The sequence below is a fragment of the Pongo pygmaeus genome, chromosome 18, assembly GCF_028885625.2.
Source record: "Pongo pygmaeus isolate AG05252 chromosome 18, NHGRI_mPonPyg2-v2.0_pri, whole genome shotgun sequence".
NCBI classification, from domain to species: domain Eukaryota; kingdom Metazoa; phylum Chordata; class Mammalia; order Primates; family Hominidae; genus Pongo; species Pongo pygmaeus.
Window position 1 is genome coordinate 7731851 of NC_072391.2, and position 15842 is coordinate 7747692.

The window sequence follows — 15842 nt, forward strand, 5'->3', positions numbered from 1 at the left end:
TTTTATTGCCAAGTTGCTTAATTGCCTTACGGAATAATGGCAAGCAAGCTCGTCTTAGAGCTTTTGAACACAGAGACGAATCAAAGCAGGAAGAGGTAGAGAAATCAAATAGACGGATGGCCTTCTCATTGACAGCCTCTCAAGTTGGCTACCCCTTCTTTTATTGGTCTATTAATGGCTGCTGACATCTGTGAAATGCCTTTTCGACTAAAAATAGAGAGGGATGCAAGAAAATTCTACCTGCTATCATAAGGCATATGGTTTGTCTTTACCTTTTTTTTTTTTTTCTCCATCTTGTCCATTGTAAAAGAGCCTCTTGTGCAAATGGGTTCACAGCATTCTTCAACAGTGATTCCAGGTCCAGGATGACTGCCACTTCATGCTGTCTAAAAAAGACCTACCAAAAAGCCATGATGGTACCTCATTCCATTTGTCTACCACCTTAAAACTGCCAACTCATTTTCACCTGGTTGCACTTTGCTCTCACACCTGTGAGTCAAGTAGGGCTTTGATGCAAAGAAGCATGTTCCACAGGGCTTGGCTGCCTCCAGTTGCCAGTCTGGGACAAGAATTTCTGATGCCTAATTTGTTTATTTTTCCTAATACATTACATCACTGTTTCTTAGTCCTAGTTATGGCTCCAGGGACTTAGAAATGGCACTTCCTGAGTGTTCCCATGGGTTCCCTGCAAAATACCTGTAGATTTTAATATATTCATGGTGCATAATCAGTGCTTCAGAGAGAGCCCTGCTAACAATTACCTCCTTTCTGAGAGTTTGAGAGCACAGCAAGCAATCATGTTTTCAAAGAGAAGGGAAATATCCATGCACAAAGCCCTCAGATCTTAAAATCACGTTAAATCCCTCCTCCCCCCACCTCCAACCCTATCCACAAGTTATTCTGTTGTTGGACAAAATGCAGTGATATTACTTATCAGGTATTTGGAACATCTGTGACATGGGGCAGTGTGTGTGTGTCTCTCTGTGTGTGTGTGTGTGTGTGTGTGTGTGTATAGGGGGATTTGAAAATTCACATTCCCATTCTCATCCTATACTTCCTGAATCAGAATCTCCAGCGTGGAGCCCAGCATCTGGATTTTGATAAGCATTACAGATGAGTCTTATATACACTGCAGTTGGACAGCCACAGGATATTTTGACGTTCTGTCAGTGGAGCTCCATGGATGAGGAGAGATACTGGGGTTTTTCTTTCTTATCAGGCACATGGCTGCTGCTGCAAAGCTAACACTTTCCCTTCTTTCTTCCTGGGGACATTGAGAATACTGAGGGAGCTGTGTTGCCCCATGCCTCCTATCCCCAGGTGTTTTCCATTAACATGCATGCAGGCTGGACTTCCAAATCTCAGCACCTGACAACTCTCTTTGGTCACTGAATTCTGCTCAACCCATGTCCAAGGAAGGCTGTAAGTGGTATGGGATTAACACCTCCCCTCCCCAGGATAACCAACCCTCACCAATGAGTGATGGAAACTGGTGAATGTGTATTCCAGCTCCCTTGCCCCAGGGTAGGGGTGGGTGATAACTCTGGGGAGTATGTTTTATGCTAGCTCCAAGAAGTCTTTATTTGGAATAATTTCCAGGTACCCACAGTGGTAACTTGCTTGAGGACATACTTTTTGTTGGCTTCTGTCTCTTCTCCATTTACTTCCCCACTCCTGGCCACTGGACCATTGTTTCCTGGATTCACCTCCCCAGTTCACTACTGACATTCAAATACTTGTCTCGTGGTCGGCTTCTGGAGGAAGCAAACAGAGTGTCTGCTGATTAATGAGCAGAGCTTGTTGAGCCACCCCCAAAGCAATGGTGTAGAAGAACCTTATCAGAGAAGGCTGAAGTGGATGTAAACATGCTTCATGGAAGGGAGTTCACTTTTCACTAAATGCCCAAACGGTATCCATTAGATGTTTATGTTCAGCTTCCAGAATCCAAAATTTTAGCCATTTATTTATATTGCCCTCATATTATCTACTTTATAGTCCTAAAAGATATTCCCAGGGATTGTGATTTTTTTTCTTTAGTGGTTCATGTGTCTTAATCGAAGTATAAGGAATAAATAGAAATAATAAATGTACAAGTGGAAGCACAGTAATGCATACTGTGATCATAATTTACAGATATTTTACTTCTTGGAGCATCTATAACCTACCAGTAACCACTGCAAATGCATACTCTTCTTTGTAAGGTTGCATATTTCATTCTAAATGGCTTAAATATCTTTACTTATCCATTTGTAATAAAAAGACTGGGACTTAAAATAAAGTTAAGTGCATTTGAAAGAAATCGATTGTCAATACTCTGTGCTGCTAATAGAGGGAACATTTTCGCCCCTTAGGTGTTAGTACATTAAGGCAAAACTATGTATGTTCTGATTATAAATTCATTAACTATTTACACCTCATTGACTCGCAACATTTTTTCCCTCTTGATAAGTCTCATTTTTAACCTTCATGGTTGACTTTAGATGGAGCTATTTAAAGCAGCCTTTGTTTTTACAAAATGATTTTTAGTGGAACTTTAGAAAATTTACAGTTTTTTTTTTATATTGACCTTTGGATCCCCTATACATAAAGAGGTTTTGGGTATATCAGACTGTTAAAGATTTAAAAACGAAGTCTTGAGCTTAATTTTGTAAGCTTTGAAAATTTATTTATTTTCCTCTGAGCCTCAGTTTTCCTTATCTGTAAAATGGGAATAGTACTACAACTGCCTTGTAGGCTTCTCTGTAGTTAAAGGTCATGTCTCAGGCTTGGCATAGAGTATGTTCTCAAAAATATTTTTATTTTTACTCTTCTGCACAAGTCCTAAATGGGCATGTAATGACTTCTTGCTGCTCCACGCAGCAGCAGTATGAAGCTTGCATGTGTCTCCCAATTTACCATCCATTAGTGAGTGAGCAAAGCTGGTGACCACTTTTTCCTAATGACCACCCACAGTCAGGACTTGCGCTTACTCTCCAAGTTGGAGATGAGGAGGTTGTGATCAGCTCTGGGTTATCATGGACAGTGATGATCTTGTCATCTTTGTTAGTTTGAGGTAAAGTGGTGTTGGCTGGAACACTCAGCCCAATATGAAGCATGAGAGGAGTGAACTACAATATTTGTAAGGTGGCATCACCCACACCATCTTGCATTTCTTCAAGATGACCTTGTTGTATGGCTGTTCTGAGGAAGTCACCACTCACTTCCACAGAGCAGTTACCATGGGCCAGGCACAACGGTGAGAAATTTCTCATGGATTCTGTCATTTAATTCTCCCAGCAATGCTGGATGAGAAGAATCATCACTGAGCTGGATTTGGATCCTAAATTAATTGCTTACTAGCTTGGCGACTGTGAGCAAATGTCTTCATTTCTTTAGACCTCATCTGTAGAATGAGGATGGTAATCTGGTTTATAGTGTTGTTATGAGGACTCAATGAGAATCTGAATGGAAGTATAGACCTAGTGCCTAGTGCATAGTAAGGCTAAATATATGCTAATTGCTATTCATATGTTACTATTAGTAGTTCTGTTACCACCACCACTATCGCCATATTGGTGAGGATGCTTTAGACCAGTGGTTCCTACCTGGGGAGATTTTGCCCCTTGGGGAGCACATGGAAATATCTGTACACATTTGGGAAGAGTACTGGCACCTAATGGGTAGAAGCTAAGAATACTGCTAAACATCCCACAGTGCCCAGGGAGTCCCTCCACAGCAAAGTGTTATCTGGCTCAAAATGTCAGTAGTGCTAAGTTTGAGAAACCCTGCTATAGGCAATATGTCATCTTCAAGAAGCTAATGCAAAAAGGGGATGTGTCATCTCATGGAACAGGGAATGCAGCGGTATGGTAGTTTTGGAAGCCAGTTGATTTAGCAGCTTCACAATTTCCTGGATGTTACTGGTCCTTTATTCTTCCCTGCCCTGCCATCTTCAGTATTAATTTGTCCTCAGGCTGGTTGCAAGGTACCTGTGGGGGGGGAGGGGGTCCAGAGGTCAAAATCCCATGAGAAAACATCTGGAAGTAAATAAAAAAATTTATTTTCCTGTGGCTTTCACTTGGATAAAGGAAATATTTCCTAAAATGTGATAACAATCTTCTAGATCAGGTGACTGGGAACCTATGACAGTTCCTGAAGCAATCACTTACAAGGAGAATAGTTAACATATTTGGAGATGGGAATCAACTGCACTGTCCATTGTATTAATAGTAACTATTAATATGTTAATTATATCATCATCATCATCATTGTTGTCATTGTACCCATTTTATGTACAGAGAAGTGAATAGTGATGTTTTTTAAAAATCTTATTTAGCTCACATTGTTATTAAGTAGTAGATATGGGATATGAATGCAGGCTGTCCTACTCATGAGCTCTGTTCTCTTATTTCTAAAAGATGAATGATAGTATGTTTCATAAAGTTATACTCAATAACATATAAAATAGCCTGCCCTAAATCAAAGATACAGCTTAGTTTCTACTTATTATTGGCGAAGAAATCAGAAATTTTTACTTGAATCTGATGAAGCTCAAAATATTTGTTTCCAAAGTGTTCTTTTTATAGGCAGGCTCCCATTTGGTGCCGCAGATTACTGAAACTCCCTTTGTATTTTTGTTACTCTAAGACCAATCGGTTAGGAATCTCCACTCTCATGATCATGAATCACTGACATGATTGTAAGCCTGGCTACATGGAGATGAGTCCTAGTAAACAGAAAGACAAGCTGTATCATGATTTATGTCTCATGAACCTGGCTCTGATACAAAACAGACTAAGTTTTGAGTCCCGCTCTAACCACTAGCCAGCTCTGTGAGGTTGGGCAAGACACTGAATTTCCTCCTTTTAAGCTTTGGTTTGCTCATCTATTTAAAAAGGAAATCATTTTTTATGGCTGCATAGTATTCCATGGTGTATATGTGCCACATTTTCTTAATCCAGTCTATCATTGTTGGACATTTGGGTTGGTTCCAAGTCTTTGCTATTGTGAATAGTGCCACATGGATGAAGCTGGAAGCCATCATTCTCAGCAAACTATCGCAAGGACAAAAAACCAAACACTGCATGTTCTCACTCACAGGTGGGAATTGAACAATGAGAACACTTGGACACAGGAAGGGGAACATCACACACTGGGGCCTGTTGTGGGGTAGGGGGATGGGGGAGGGATAGCATTAGGAGATATACCTAATGTTAAATGATGAGTTAATGGGTGCAGCACACCAACATGGCACATGTATACATATGTAACAAAGCTGCACGTTGTGCACGTGTACCCTAAAACTTAAAGTATAATAAAAAAATAAATAAATAAAAAGGAAATCATAATGGTACTTACACCTAGAGTTACACTGTGAGGACTAAATGAGATGATACAATCAAAGAGCTTATATAGTAAATACCACATGCTTGTTACTTTTGTAGCTGTTTTTGTTATCATCATGACCATTGCTTAAGGTGCTATCTTTGTTACCATTACTATTTTCTCCATCTTATTAAGGGGATGAAGGCAGGAGAGGAAAAGGAATGAGCCCAAGTAGAAGAGGAAAAACTATCATGTCTATTATTTCAAAGACACTTTGAAACAGAGTGTAAAAGTTGGTGTCTTTTCAGAAAAAAGAGACCTCATCTGTGGACACTGGATAGCTCATTCTCAGTATTAAATGCCTTCGTTGATATCAAAACCCTGACCTACACGATAGACGGTGAGTTAGTTCAAGCAATCAATAACTATATATTGAGTATCTGCCATGTGCCCAAGAACTGAGGGGGGAACAGAGAATATAAGGTGCAATACATTCTGCTGTGGTCCTCAGACTGACTGTTTTAATTAGTTCATTAGTTGACTCCGTTTGTGAGAAAGCCTTCAGGTAAGCCTGAAGACTGAGAACTTGTGGGCAAAGTAGGTCTTATATAATATTTAAATTGTGCAAATCATGTTAGTGAATCCAGAGTCATTTATGGATACATTTGAGTATTGTATCAACTCTTCTGTGACTGCTATTGAAAGGTATCCTTGGGAGGAGGAATAAAAGGATGCTTGGCTACTTGATTTTTTTTTTCTGAGACCAAGTCTCACTCTGTTGCCCAGGCTGGAGTACAGTGGTGTGGTTGCAGCTTACTGTAGCCTCAAGCTCCCAGGCTTAAGCAATCCCCCCACCTAAGCCTCCCAAGTAGCTGAGACTACAGGTGCACACCACCACGCCTGGCTAATATTTTAAATTTCTTGTAGATATGGGGTTTCACTATGTTTCCCAGGCTGGTCTCAAACTCCTAGGCTCAAGCAATCTGCCCACCTCAGCCTCCTAGACTGATGGGATTACAGGTATGATCAAGAGCCACCACCCCTGGCCTTCTTAGATTTTTAGATCTTAGATTTTTTAGCTTGCTTTTTTCATCCTTTTCCTATTCTGTTTAATATACCACTGATAATCTCTTAAAAATCCTAGAGTACTTTGGAGTAATCTACAGATACCTAGAATTCACTGGATGTTTACACTGACCTTCTGGAAAAGTTATTAAACAAATATAAGATAATAATGGAGAAAACGGTCATTGAAACATCAGTGAAGGCAGAGTGAAGCCCAGAGCACTGGCAGTGGAAATCATTATGGTAATGGTGCATCTTGAAAAGCTAACTAGTCAGTCTCCACTGCCTGTGATAAAGCAAATATGCCTTACAAATCATTTTAGAGCCTGCCTTGAGCCTTCCCTAGCCCATATCTCTAGTTCCAGCTTCTACTCTCTTGGCTCTTTCACCACTGTCCAGCGCCTTTACTTCAACATGATTCTATTTATATTGAACAGATTTGCTGTTCCTAGAAGGAGCTATGCTGTTTTGCTTCAGGCACTTTCATAAGCTGTATTCTCCTTCGGGAATGTTCATCACCCAACTCTCTGGGGAATTCCTATTTATCTTCTCTGTTTAGACATGATTTTCTCTAGAACGCTTTGCCTGACCTTCTGCCCTTCTGCCATATCTGGCTATAGGCTCCTGTTCAGTATTGGCCAAATCTTTTAAGACAGTTGCAATCACTTATTTATGTGTTTGAATATGCTATTGGACTATAAGCTTCTCGAGTGCAGAAATGGAGTCTAGTTTGTATACTAAATGGTTTACATGGGGGACTAGCCTCAAGAAGGATGCATGTTTGATGACTGAAAGAACAAAGGACTACATAAATGGATGAGCAGGTTGACTTCTCAATTCATTCCAAAGTGGTTAGCCCATTTAGACAGCAATCTACTGCAGGGAAGAAGGAAGGTTCACCAATCATTTGTTGAGCTTATTATGTGGCTGGTGCTGTGCATCAGGGAACAAATCTTTGACATAAAGACCTTTTAGTTTAATAGAAGAGAACATTTACAGTAAGCTGAGACAAATGACAGGGTAAAGGTAAATGGAGGTGTTAGAGGAGTTCACAAGAAGGCCTTATCTGTGCGTATGGGGGGATGGGTAGGGAGGTGAGGGATTGGCAGGGAGAAAGTGATATTGAAATGGAGATCTAAAAACTAAACAGAAGCTATCCAGGAAAAGAGTATGTAAGGGTATTCCTGGTTGGAGGAACAACATATACAAAAGATTGTATACAACAAGAGAAAAGCCCTCCTGGGTCACAGAGTCAACTTAAAAAGAGCCAGGAGCTGGTAAACAACCACATGGACAACTTTAGACCTTATCCTGGGGAATAATGAAGAGCTATAGGAAGATCCTAAGTTTTAAAGTAAGATGATGAAATTTACACTTTAGATAGCTCTCATCCAAGTACGAGGCTATAAAGTCCTTGTTCTTTTTAAACCAGCTTTATGGAAGGTACCATTTTTGACATTTGCTTAGATCACAAATTGGAAAGTATTTTTCATGTCCAGTAGGAGGAGCCAAAGTCTCCAGGTTCTTTCTAACCATAGCAGGGCGATTCTTGGCCCTAGGTTGTCCTGGGAGCTGTCAACTTCAGCACCTCTCATTTATCTTCCAGTGGCTCAACATGGAGAAATGACAGGAAAAACTATACTTGGAATGCGAAAGGTCATTGTGAGAAAGAAACTAATACTTTCCAAATGAATAGCATAATGGCATGCCATATTGATCTTTACTCTAATTTTGTTTTAAATTGTAATGGATGCCTCCCACACTCATATTCTTAAGCCATGTAGCAATACAGGTACCAGTGAGTCATGCCTGACACTCATCACTAATCTATCTAAGCCTATTTCTACTCTACAATAAATAAATCAGATCAGACTCAAGCTGACCTTGATTTTCAGATAGATGAATATGTTTTATTTCATTTCCGATGTTAAATATATATATATATATATATATAAAATAATCAAAGGGCCTAGCAATTACCCATTTTAATGAAACAACAGCTGATGTTACTGCCGTGAATGACTACATTCATTTGTTCCTTTCTGGAATAAAAAATGAAGGAGAATAGAGAAACAATTCCTGTTAGTGAATTTGCACAAAACAGTATATTTCAACAGAATTTCCCATTGACTGCCATTTATTTCTTCTATCATTATTGATAATTTGCTTTTTAAATTGAGAATACCTCTTTTACAACCCATCTCATCTCCCTGCATGGCTAGACAATTACATTTAAATTCAGCGGTTTTCCCATTGTAAACAGTTTCTGGGGGAAATAATTATGATGTTACCAACCCAGATTTATGGTTTCATTTTGCTATCAATGAAGGATGAGACTAGTATAAAGAAAAAAAAACTTGCTTACATACAAATATATTATTATCAAAGAGAATCCTAAGGAAACATATGGTAAAAATCAACCCAAATTGCAAAATCGCTGAGGCCAATGATAAAGATATCTTTCTGGATTTTGCAAACTTACTTTTTCAAATGATGATTAAATATTGCATGCTTTAAAAAGTAATACAGTTATAGGCAGAAGTTCCCTTTCTTTTATTCTGAGGTTGAAAGAAACCCCAGCCCTACAGGATTGCAAGAGGAACCCTTAATGAATCTGCTCCTTGATGGGCACTAGGAAATACAAGTACATCTTGTGCAAAGGAATGCACATCACATGGCCCCCTCTTTTGGCAAGCTTACAGCATTTCTTAGAAGAGGACGCATGGTATAAGTGCAAACACAATCACATCACAGGATGGGAAAATGAACAGGAGCCTCAGATCAAGTGCTCAATGCTGGAATCTGGCCTTGTCCAATGCCATCTGCCCTTCAGAAGGCAGGGTGGTGCCACATAAAATTAGGTAGACTGCCTGGGGAATCCTGGTTCCTTGCCAGCTATGTGACCTTGAACAAATTACAACTCACTGAACCTCAGACTGACTTTATTGTACAACAAAACCTCCTGGAATATTTGTGGAAAAAAGAGGAAGGGAGGAAGGAAGGAAGGGAGGAAAGGAGGAAGGAAGAAAGGGAGGGAGGAAGGAAGGGAGGGAGGGAGGAAGGAAGGGAGGGAGGAAGGAAGGAAGGGAGGGAGGGAAAGGAAAAGGTGGGGAAAGAGCAGAGTTTCTCACTCCAGTCCAGAGTGGGACCCAGGAAGGGAGAAATACTGCTTTAATCTCTCTAAGCATCGGTGAAATGGATAAACCTCCAGTATCTACTTTCAGTTGTTGAAAAGACTCCATGTAAAGTGCTTAAAACGGCATCTGGTGGAAAGTAAATGCTTATTAAGTGCTAGTGTGTATTAAGGCGTCATGGGGCTTCTGGCTGTAAGACATCTGCTAGGAGGACAATCCCTAGACCTCTTCAGCGTCTGTTGCAGGAGTAGGTGGCAAGGAAGGGGGCAGGACAGGAGAGGCCCAGCTGTGAGGGGTGGGGGCGTCCCAGGCCAGCCTGAATCGCATCCAGTCTGAAGAACTTTTTGAATCTTGGATAGGGCTCGATCTCTGCCTGGCCGCGAGATTTGAAGACTTGCCAGAAAACTTCCTCAGAGAAGAAATGGACTGGGGCAAGAAGCTGCCTCCACTTGGCGTCTCTGGGGGGGATTTGTCTGCTTTGATTGGGGTTGGGAGGAGGGCGCTGGTGCTCAATGAGTGAGCCCACCTGGGGACCACCAGGACGAGAACGGGCGCAGGTGAAAGTCCTGGGCTCATTGCCCCAGCATCCAACTTTCACCCTCTTTCCCCTTTAGACCAAGGCACCGAGTCGCGTGTCCGCTGCCGCTCGCTGGAATCCAGGGCTGCACGCGTGACCGCGGCGGCGGCGGCGCTGGCGAGGGGAAGGGGGAGGGGGCGCTCCCTCGCGCACCGGATTATTTTTGGCTCCGCAGCCGGGGCTGCTCGCTGCTTGTCGCGCGCTCACACACACACAGACACACACGCACACACACACATGCACACATTTTCTCGTGCTCTCTCCGGCTCTCCTTTGTTTATTTTCTAATCTATATTTTTGTTGGAAGATTTCTTCTTTATTCTCTTCCGCCCTCCTACAAGCGCTGTTGCTGGCCGTCTGGGTGCACACACCGCTCCCTCGATCACCCCAGCCCCCTTCCTGGTCTCCCGAGCGCGGGGTTTGAAGGTCACCTCCTTTCCAGTCCCCGTGCGAGCCGCGGTGCCGCCGCCTCCTCCAGCCAGAGTCGGTGGGACTGGCTGGGCTGAGCTGAAGTGGTTCTCCAAGCAGCGCGGCGGGTGGCGGACGGCGGACGGAGCCCAGGGGCCGCGTCGGGTGGGGAAACCCGAACTCGCGAAGGGGAATCCCTCCCCCTTCGCCCCAGCCCCCTAGCAGCACCCGCGGTGGGGCGGGGGCGCTCTGCCAGCCCTGGGAACAGCAGAGGCGGCGGCACTGGCTGGACCCACGCGCGCGCCTCCGGGGCTGAAGAAGGAAGGAGTGAGCCGAGCCGAGCACCCCACATCTGGAGGGGACAGCCAGCCGTGGGCCCCGCCCCGGCGTCCGAAGCAGGAGAACTCTGAGCTTCTTGTCCAGGCAGAGAGGGCAGGAGCGGACCGCGCGCCCAGGATTGAGAGTCCTTGCGCTCCAGACCCCCACCCAGTGGCCGCCAGGGTCCCCGCCTCTCCGGACCCTCGCCGCGCCCAGGCAGGCGCGCCAGGGCGGGGCTGACCTGCCCGCGAAGTTGCGGACAGTGCGTGAGAAGCCAGCACTCCCTTCCGCCGCCTCCAGCTTATGGTGAGTGTGGCTGGGGGTGCAGAGAGCGCACGGGAATTCGGGGGTCTGGGGCCGAGGACGTGACCGCAGCCGGGCTCGCCGGGAGTTCTAGGTAAGTCCAGGCGGAGTCATCGCCTCTGCACCCACCCTGACCTGGTGGTCAGGTCCAGAGGGTCCCACGGAGGGAAGCGCTAGGTCCCCGAGAACTGGCCTCCTCCTAGCGTCAGTCTGGGCGCTCTGGACGGGAACTTTTTCAGGGTGTGTGGAAAGATCTCGAGGCGTGTCCCCCCCCCCCATCCCCAGGGTGCCGAGACCCTGAGCCCCCTTGTGCGTCGCTTCCAGAAGCACGTCCTTCCTTGCCCCAGAGCACCCCTCCGAAGCATCCAGGCTACCTCGTCCGTCCTCCTGGGAGCGAGTCCTAGGTGCCAGGAGCAGCAGGAGCCTGCCTGCGCACTTTGATTAGTCTCCCTGGCCGACTGCAAGCGTGCACTCAGCGCGCCCCCAGACCGCTGCCTCCGCTCGCAGGGTGTGCAGGAGGAGGCATCTTAGTGACCCGGGAGGGCGTTTAGGTGCCCCGAACCCCTTGTGGGAGGAGGGGAAGAGGAGGCTCGCTTATGTGGAGAGAGCACCGCTGTGTTTACTGGCACTGGGATCAATGCCCCGCGGTGCCACCTCGACCCCAGGGGAGGGGGCCAGCCAGGAAACCCGCGAATGGGAAACTCCTGCTGTGCCCCTGGTTCCTGGGAGCCTTAGAGAAGTTTCACCCCAGAGAAGGAAACACAGGGGTAGCAGATCTTAGCCCCGCGTTGTCGTGCAGGCCAGGGGGGTCTTGTCAGCTCCAATCAACCAATTGTCCAGCTATGGAGGCGAGGGCGGGGCTAGTGGGGCGCCGCTCCCATCTCCCCACCGCCCAGAAGGCCACTTGGCTGTGAGCTCCTGGAGCCTCCCTGGCGCCAGCTGCGGGGACCAGGTGTCACTCGGAGCCCGGAAGCTGTCCACTCAGCAAGGGAGGGGAAGACCCCGATCTAACCTTGTCCTGGAGCCCCCAACTCCATTCCTTGCTGCCAGGGAATGGTCAGGGGGCTGGGGGAGCTCATCGCTCCTGTGTGGGCCAGAGCTGGCGTGCACCTGCTGGCACGGGAACATCTGGGGTGCGGCTACTGAAGAGCTTGGAAATCGTGGTCAGGCAGTCTGGGCAATTGGCACCCTAAAGGCGGGTCTTTTCAGTTGAACTTGAAAAGAAGTGGGGGGATGTGTGGTGGAATAGCTTTGTTTGAGTTGAAACATCATGTCTCCTAACTTGGGTTTTCCTTTATTAGACTAATGATTGTTTGTTTTTATTTTTAAACTCCATTGTGCAGAGAGGCCTGGCCTTGACAACCCAAGTTTAGGACATGCCTCAGCCTGAGATCCCTTCCCTGCTCCCTGTCCTAGTTCATCTCCCCTCCATTTATCATTTATCTTTGTTACAAAAGAGAAAAAAAAAAAAGATGAGAGGGCCTGGATTCTTTCAATTTTTAAGTGACCACAGAGGCCCTGGCTGGAGCTACTGGCAGATTTATTTTTAGCTAAGATCTTTTATGTTCAGAAGCAAAGGACCTGGGGCCTATGAAGGGTAAAGGTGGTGCTGGCAGTAGCTGTGCTTGTAAAAAGTGGGGCTGACTCAAAACCTGTGTCCTCTTTGAGCTCCTCAGGGAGGCCCTCCGTTTGGAAGAATCCCCTGGGCTTTCCTTAAGTTAGCTTATGGTTGCCTCGGGTTAGGAAGAAAAGTCATCATTCCTCGCAGTAGTGGAAGTGACACCTTAGGGGTCCAGAGAGTGGAGCTTTATGGCCCAGAAGAGCAAAGGGCTTCTGGCTCCGTTATTTGCCAGCTGTGTGAACTTGGGCAAGTTACTTTACCTCTCTGAGCTTCGGGTTGTCACCTGTAAAATCAGAGTTTCTGTCATAGTTCTGTCCTCAGAGGGTTTGGGGGTAAATTACGTAAAGCACTAAACATTTAGAACAGTTTGGCACATGGTAAGTGCCTGAATTATATGAGTTTTCTTTCTTTATTCTTTCAAGTAGATTGCTCTAATTTTTGAGCCTTGTAGCACCAAATGGTATAGGAAAGGCAGGTGGCTTGCCTTATATACAGGCATTTTCTTTTAAATAAGAAACAGAAGCCTCAAGCTCTCCCATTCTGCTCTCTGCATGTTCCAAGGAGGATCACGGACAAGCTGCCCACCCACTGGTCAAGATATAGGTTGGTGGCATTTGACTTGCTGTCTTGACAAGCACCTGAAATTAAGTTTTTGCAGCAGTTGTACATTTCTTCTGACCCACTGGAAGGACTTGATATCCTTGGCCCCCTGGGATGAAAGTATTGCCTTAGCAAATCTGTGTGTGTTTTTTTTAATTAGAACATCATTTATTTAATACATAGAATATTTTGAAAACACAAGAATTGAAGGATATTAGAAGTGGCTTTATCATTCATCCTGGGATTCACACATTGCAATTACTATGTTTACATATAAAATTTTGTGGCCAGGTACAATGGCTCACGCCTGTAATCCCATCACTCTGGGAGGCTGAGGTGGGCGTATTGCTTGAGTCCTGGAGTTCAAGACCAGCCTGGACAACTTAGCAAAAACCCTGTCAAAAAATACAAACAATTAGATGGGTGTGGTGGTGCACTCCTGTAATCCCAGCTACCCTGGAGGCTGAAGTGGGAAAATCACCTGAGCCTGGGAAGGTTGAGGCTGCAGTGAGCCGATATCACGCCACTGCACTCCAGCCTGGGTGAGCAGAATGAGACCCTGCCTCAAAAAAAAAAAAAAAAAAGGCAAAGAAAAAGAAAAAAAAAAACAACTTGTGATAGTATTTAAACAATTTGTGATAGTATTTAATTGTATAAACATATAAACATCTGTGGCACACATTTGCCCATAAACAAACTGAATGCACAAATACCTTGATCCAGTTTTTAGAAAGAATTTTAGTTTTGTTGTGGCAAGAACACAACATGGGCTGTACCCTATGAAAAGATTTCTAAGTATATCATACATGATTGTTTTAAGGATAGTGTTGTATAGGAGATCTCCAGGAATTATTTACCTTTACTCCATGAGGGACTCGGGGATCTAAAATCGTCAAACTCATAGAAGCAGAGAGTAGAAGGTTGTGGCCAGGGTCTCAGGGGCCAGGGAAATGAGGATTTGCTGATCTAATCAACAGGTATAAAGTTTCAGTAATGTTGTAATAAATCTTGCTGTCCGTAGAACGTACAGTTTTTTACATCACCCTGAAGCTATAGAGTTTTCCACTCAGAAATGAAGCTGAAACATGGGTCTGAGTGGGTTTCTCCTCCTAGAATTGACCCACTCTGCCCGATTTTTCTCGTCATTATAATTGAAGCTATATATATATATTTTTTTTAACCTGCTCCTGTAAGGTTTGAGCACAGGTCTTCTAGACATCCTCATGTCTCTGATGATTTTAGAAAAAAAAATAAGCTTAGTCCTTTTAGCTTGAACCATCCCAAGCTATTATATGTTATCAAAGTCCTTTCTGATAATATATATTTTTTGTATCCAGAAAATTGGGTCTGCCCTGTATAGGAATCTGACATTTCACCTTTCCAAAAATTAGACCATTTTGTTTGCATCCTTTAAGCTGATGTGTGGAGTAATGAACACATTCTAAGAGGGAAATCGTATTTGACACAGAAAATACTTTGGAGACGCAGTGATTTCCCAGTGGCGTGTAAGGAGACTATTGAAATCCTAGCACATTTGCTCTGAAGGACAGAGGGCAGCTCGTCCTGCCTTTGCCACCCAGCATGGGAGTTACACAGTAAGCACCATCCACAAATTAATACTGGCTGACTTTCCTAAAATCTTCCCTTAATCCGTCGCTTTCACATTTGCCCACAGCGTCGTGCCGGAGACCTCAAACACCAAGGCGATGTTTTTAAAGAAGCCACGAGGCTCTTCCCAATGTCTACCTCCATTATTTAAAATACTGCCTCGAGGCACAAGTATAAATATTAAAACTTTAATTAAAGAATCAATCAGTGATGGAGCTTCAAAACAAGGGGACCCAGCACTTTCAGATGATGTCAACTGTGAACACAGTTAGACTCGGTCGTAGGGCTAGGGGTTTTTATGAAAAATGACGCGTGGAGTTATATACACAGGCAACTGTCCTCATTTTTTGAATCTGTAGTCATTGTAAGCACTGTCACTCATTACCACTGGTTTGTCATTGTTCTCTAGTCAAAGAGACGTGGGTGACTGTGGCCTGCTGCTACAGAAGAGTGTGTTGTCTTAGGGGAAGGAGTGGCTAATGCAATAAATATTTATTTGGAATGTACCACATGTTAGACCCTGTGCTTGGTGAATAAGGCAGATGAGAACTTTGCTTTCTTGGAGCTTATATTGTCATGGGGGAAGCCACGTCATAAGCTAGACATTGAAATATATTTTCATAAGGATAATGACAAGGGTTCCAAAAATTATAATGTGATAGTGACTTGGGGGGACATTCCAGAGAGGAGAGATTTGACCTGAGAAGTACATGAAAAGAAGTAGCTGATCTGTATGGATCCATACATTTATCCAATGAGTATTCTACTCATCTCCACTTTCTTTTTTTTGAAACGGCGTCTCACCTTGTCTCCCAGGCTGTAGTACAGTGGCGTGATCTCAGCTCACTGCCACCTCCGCCTCCTGGGTACAAGTGACTATCATGCTTCAGCCTCCTGAGTAGCT

The 15842-nt window shown here is 44.4% G+C and overlaps 1 protein-coding gene across 24 annotated transcripts in view; it reads left to right on the forward strand.

Moving 5' to 3' along the window:
- RBFOX1 (RNA binding fox-1 homolog 1) overlaps positions 1-15842 on the forward strand; it is a 2494239-nt gene that overhangs the window by 777411 nt on the left and 1700986 nt on the right. The window contains exon 1 of one of the 24 annotated variants that reach the window (XM_063655288.1): positions 10235-11112. The exons of 21 other annotated variants lie outside the window; for them this stretch is intronic. In XM_063655288.1, coding sequence (XP_063511358.1) covers positions 11110-11112 — 3 coding nt within the window. In that variant the 5' untranslated portion in view covers positions 10235-11109. Of the gene's footprint in view, positions 1-10234; positions 11113-15842 lie in introns of those variants that run through there. 2 more of the 24 variants (XM_063655287.1, XM_063655297.1) reach the window with 2 other exon arrangements.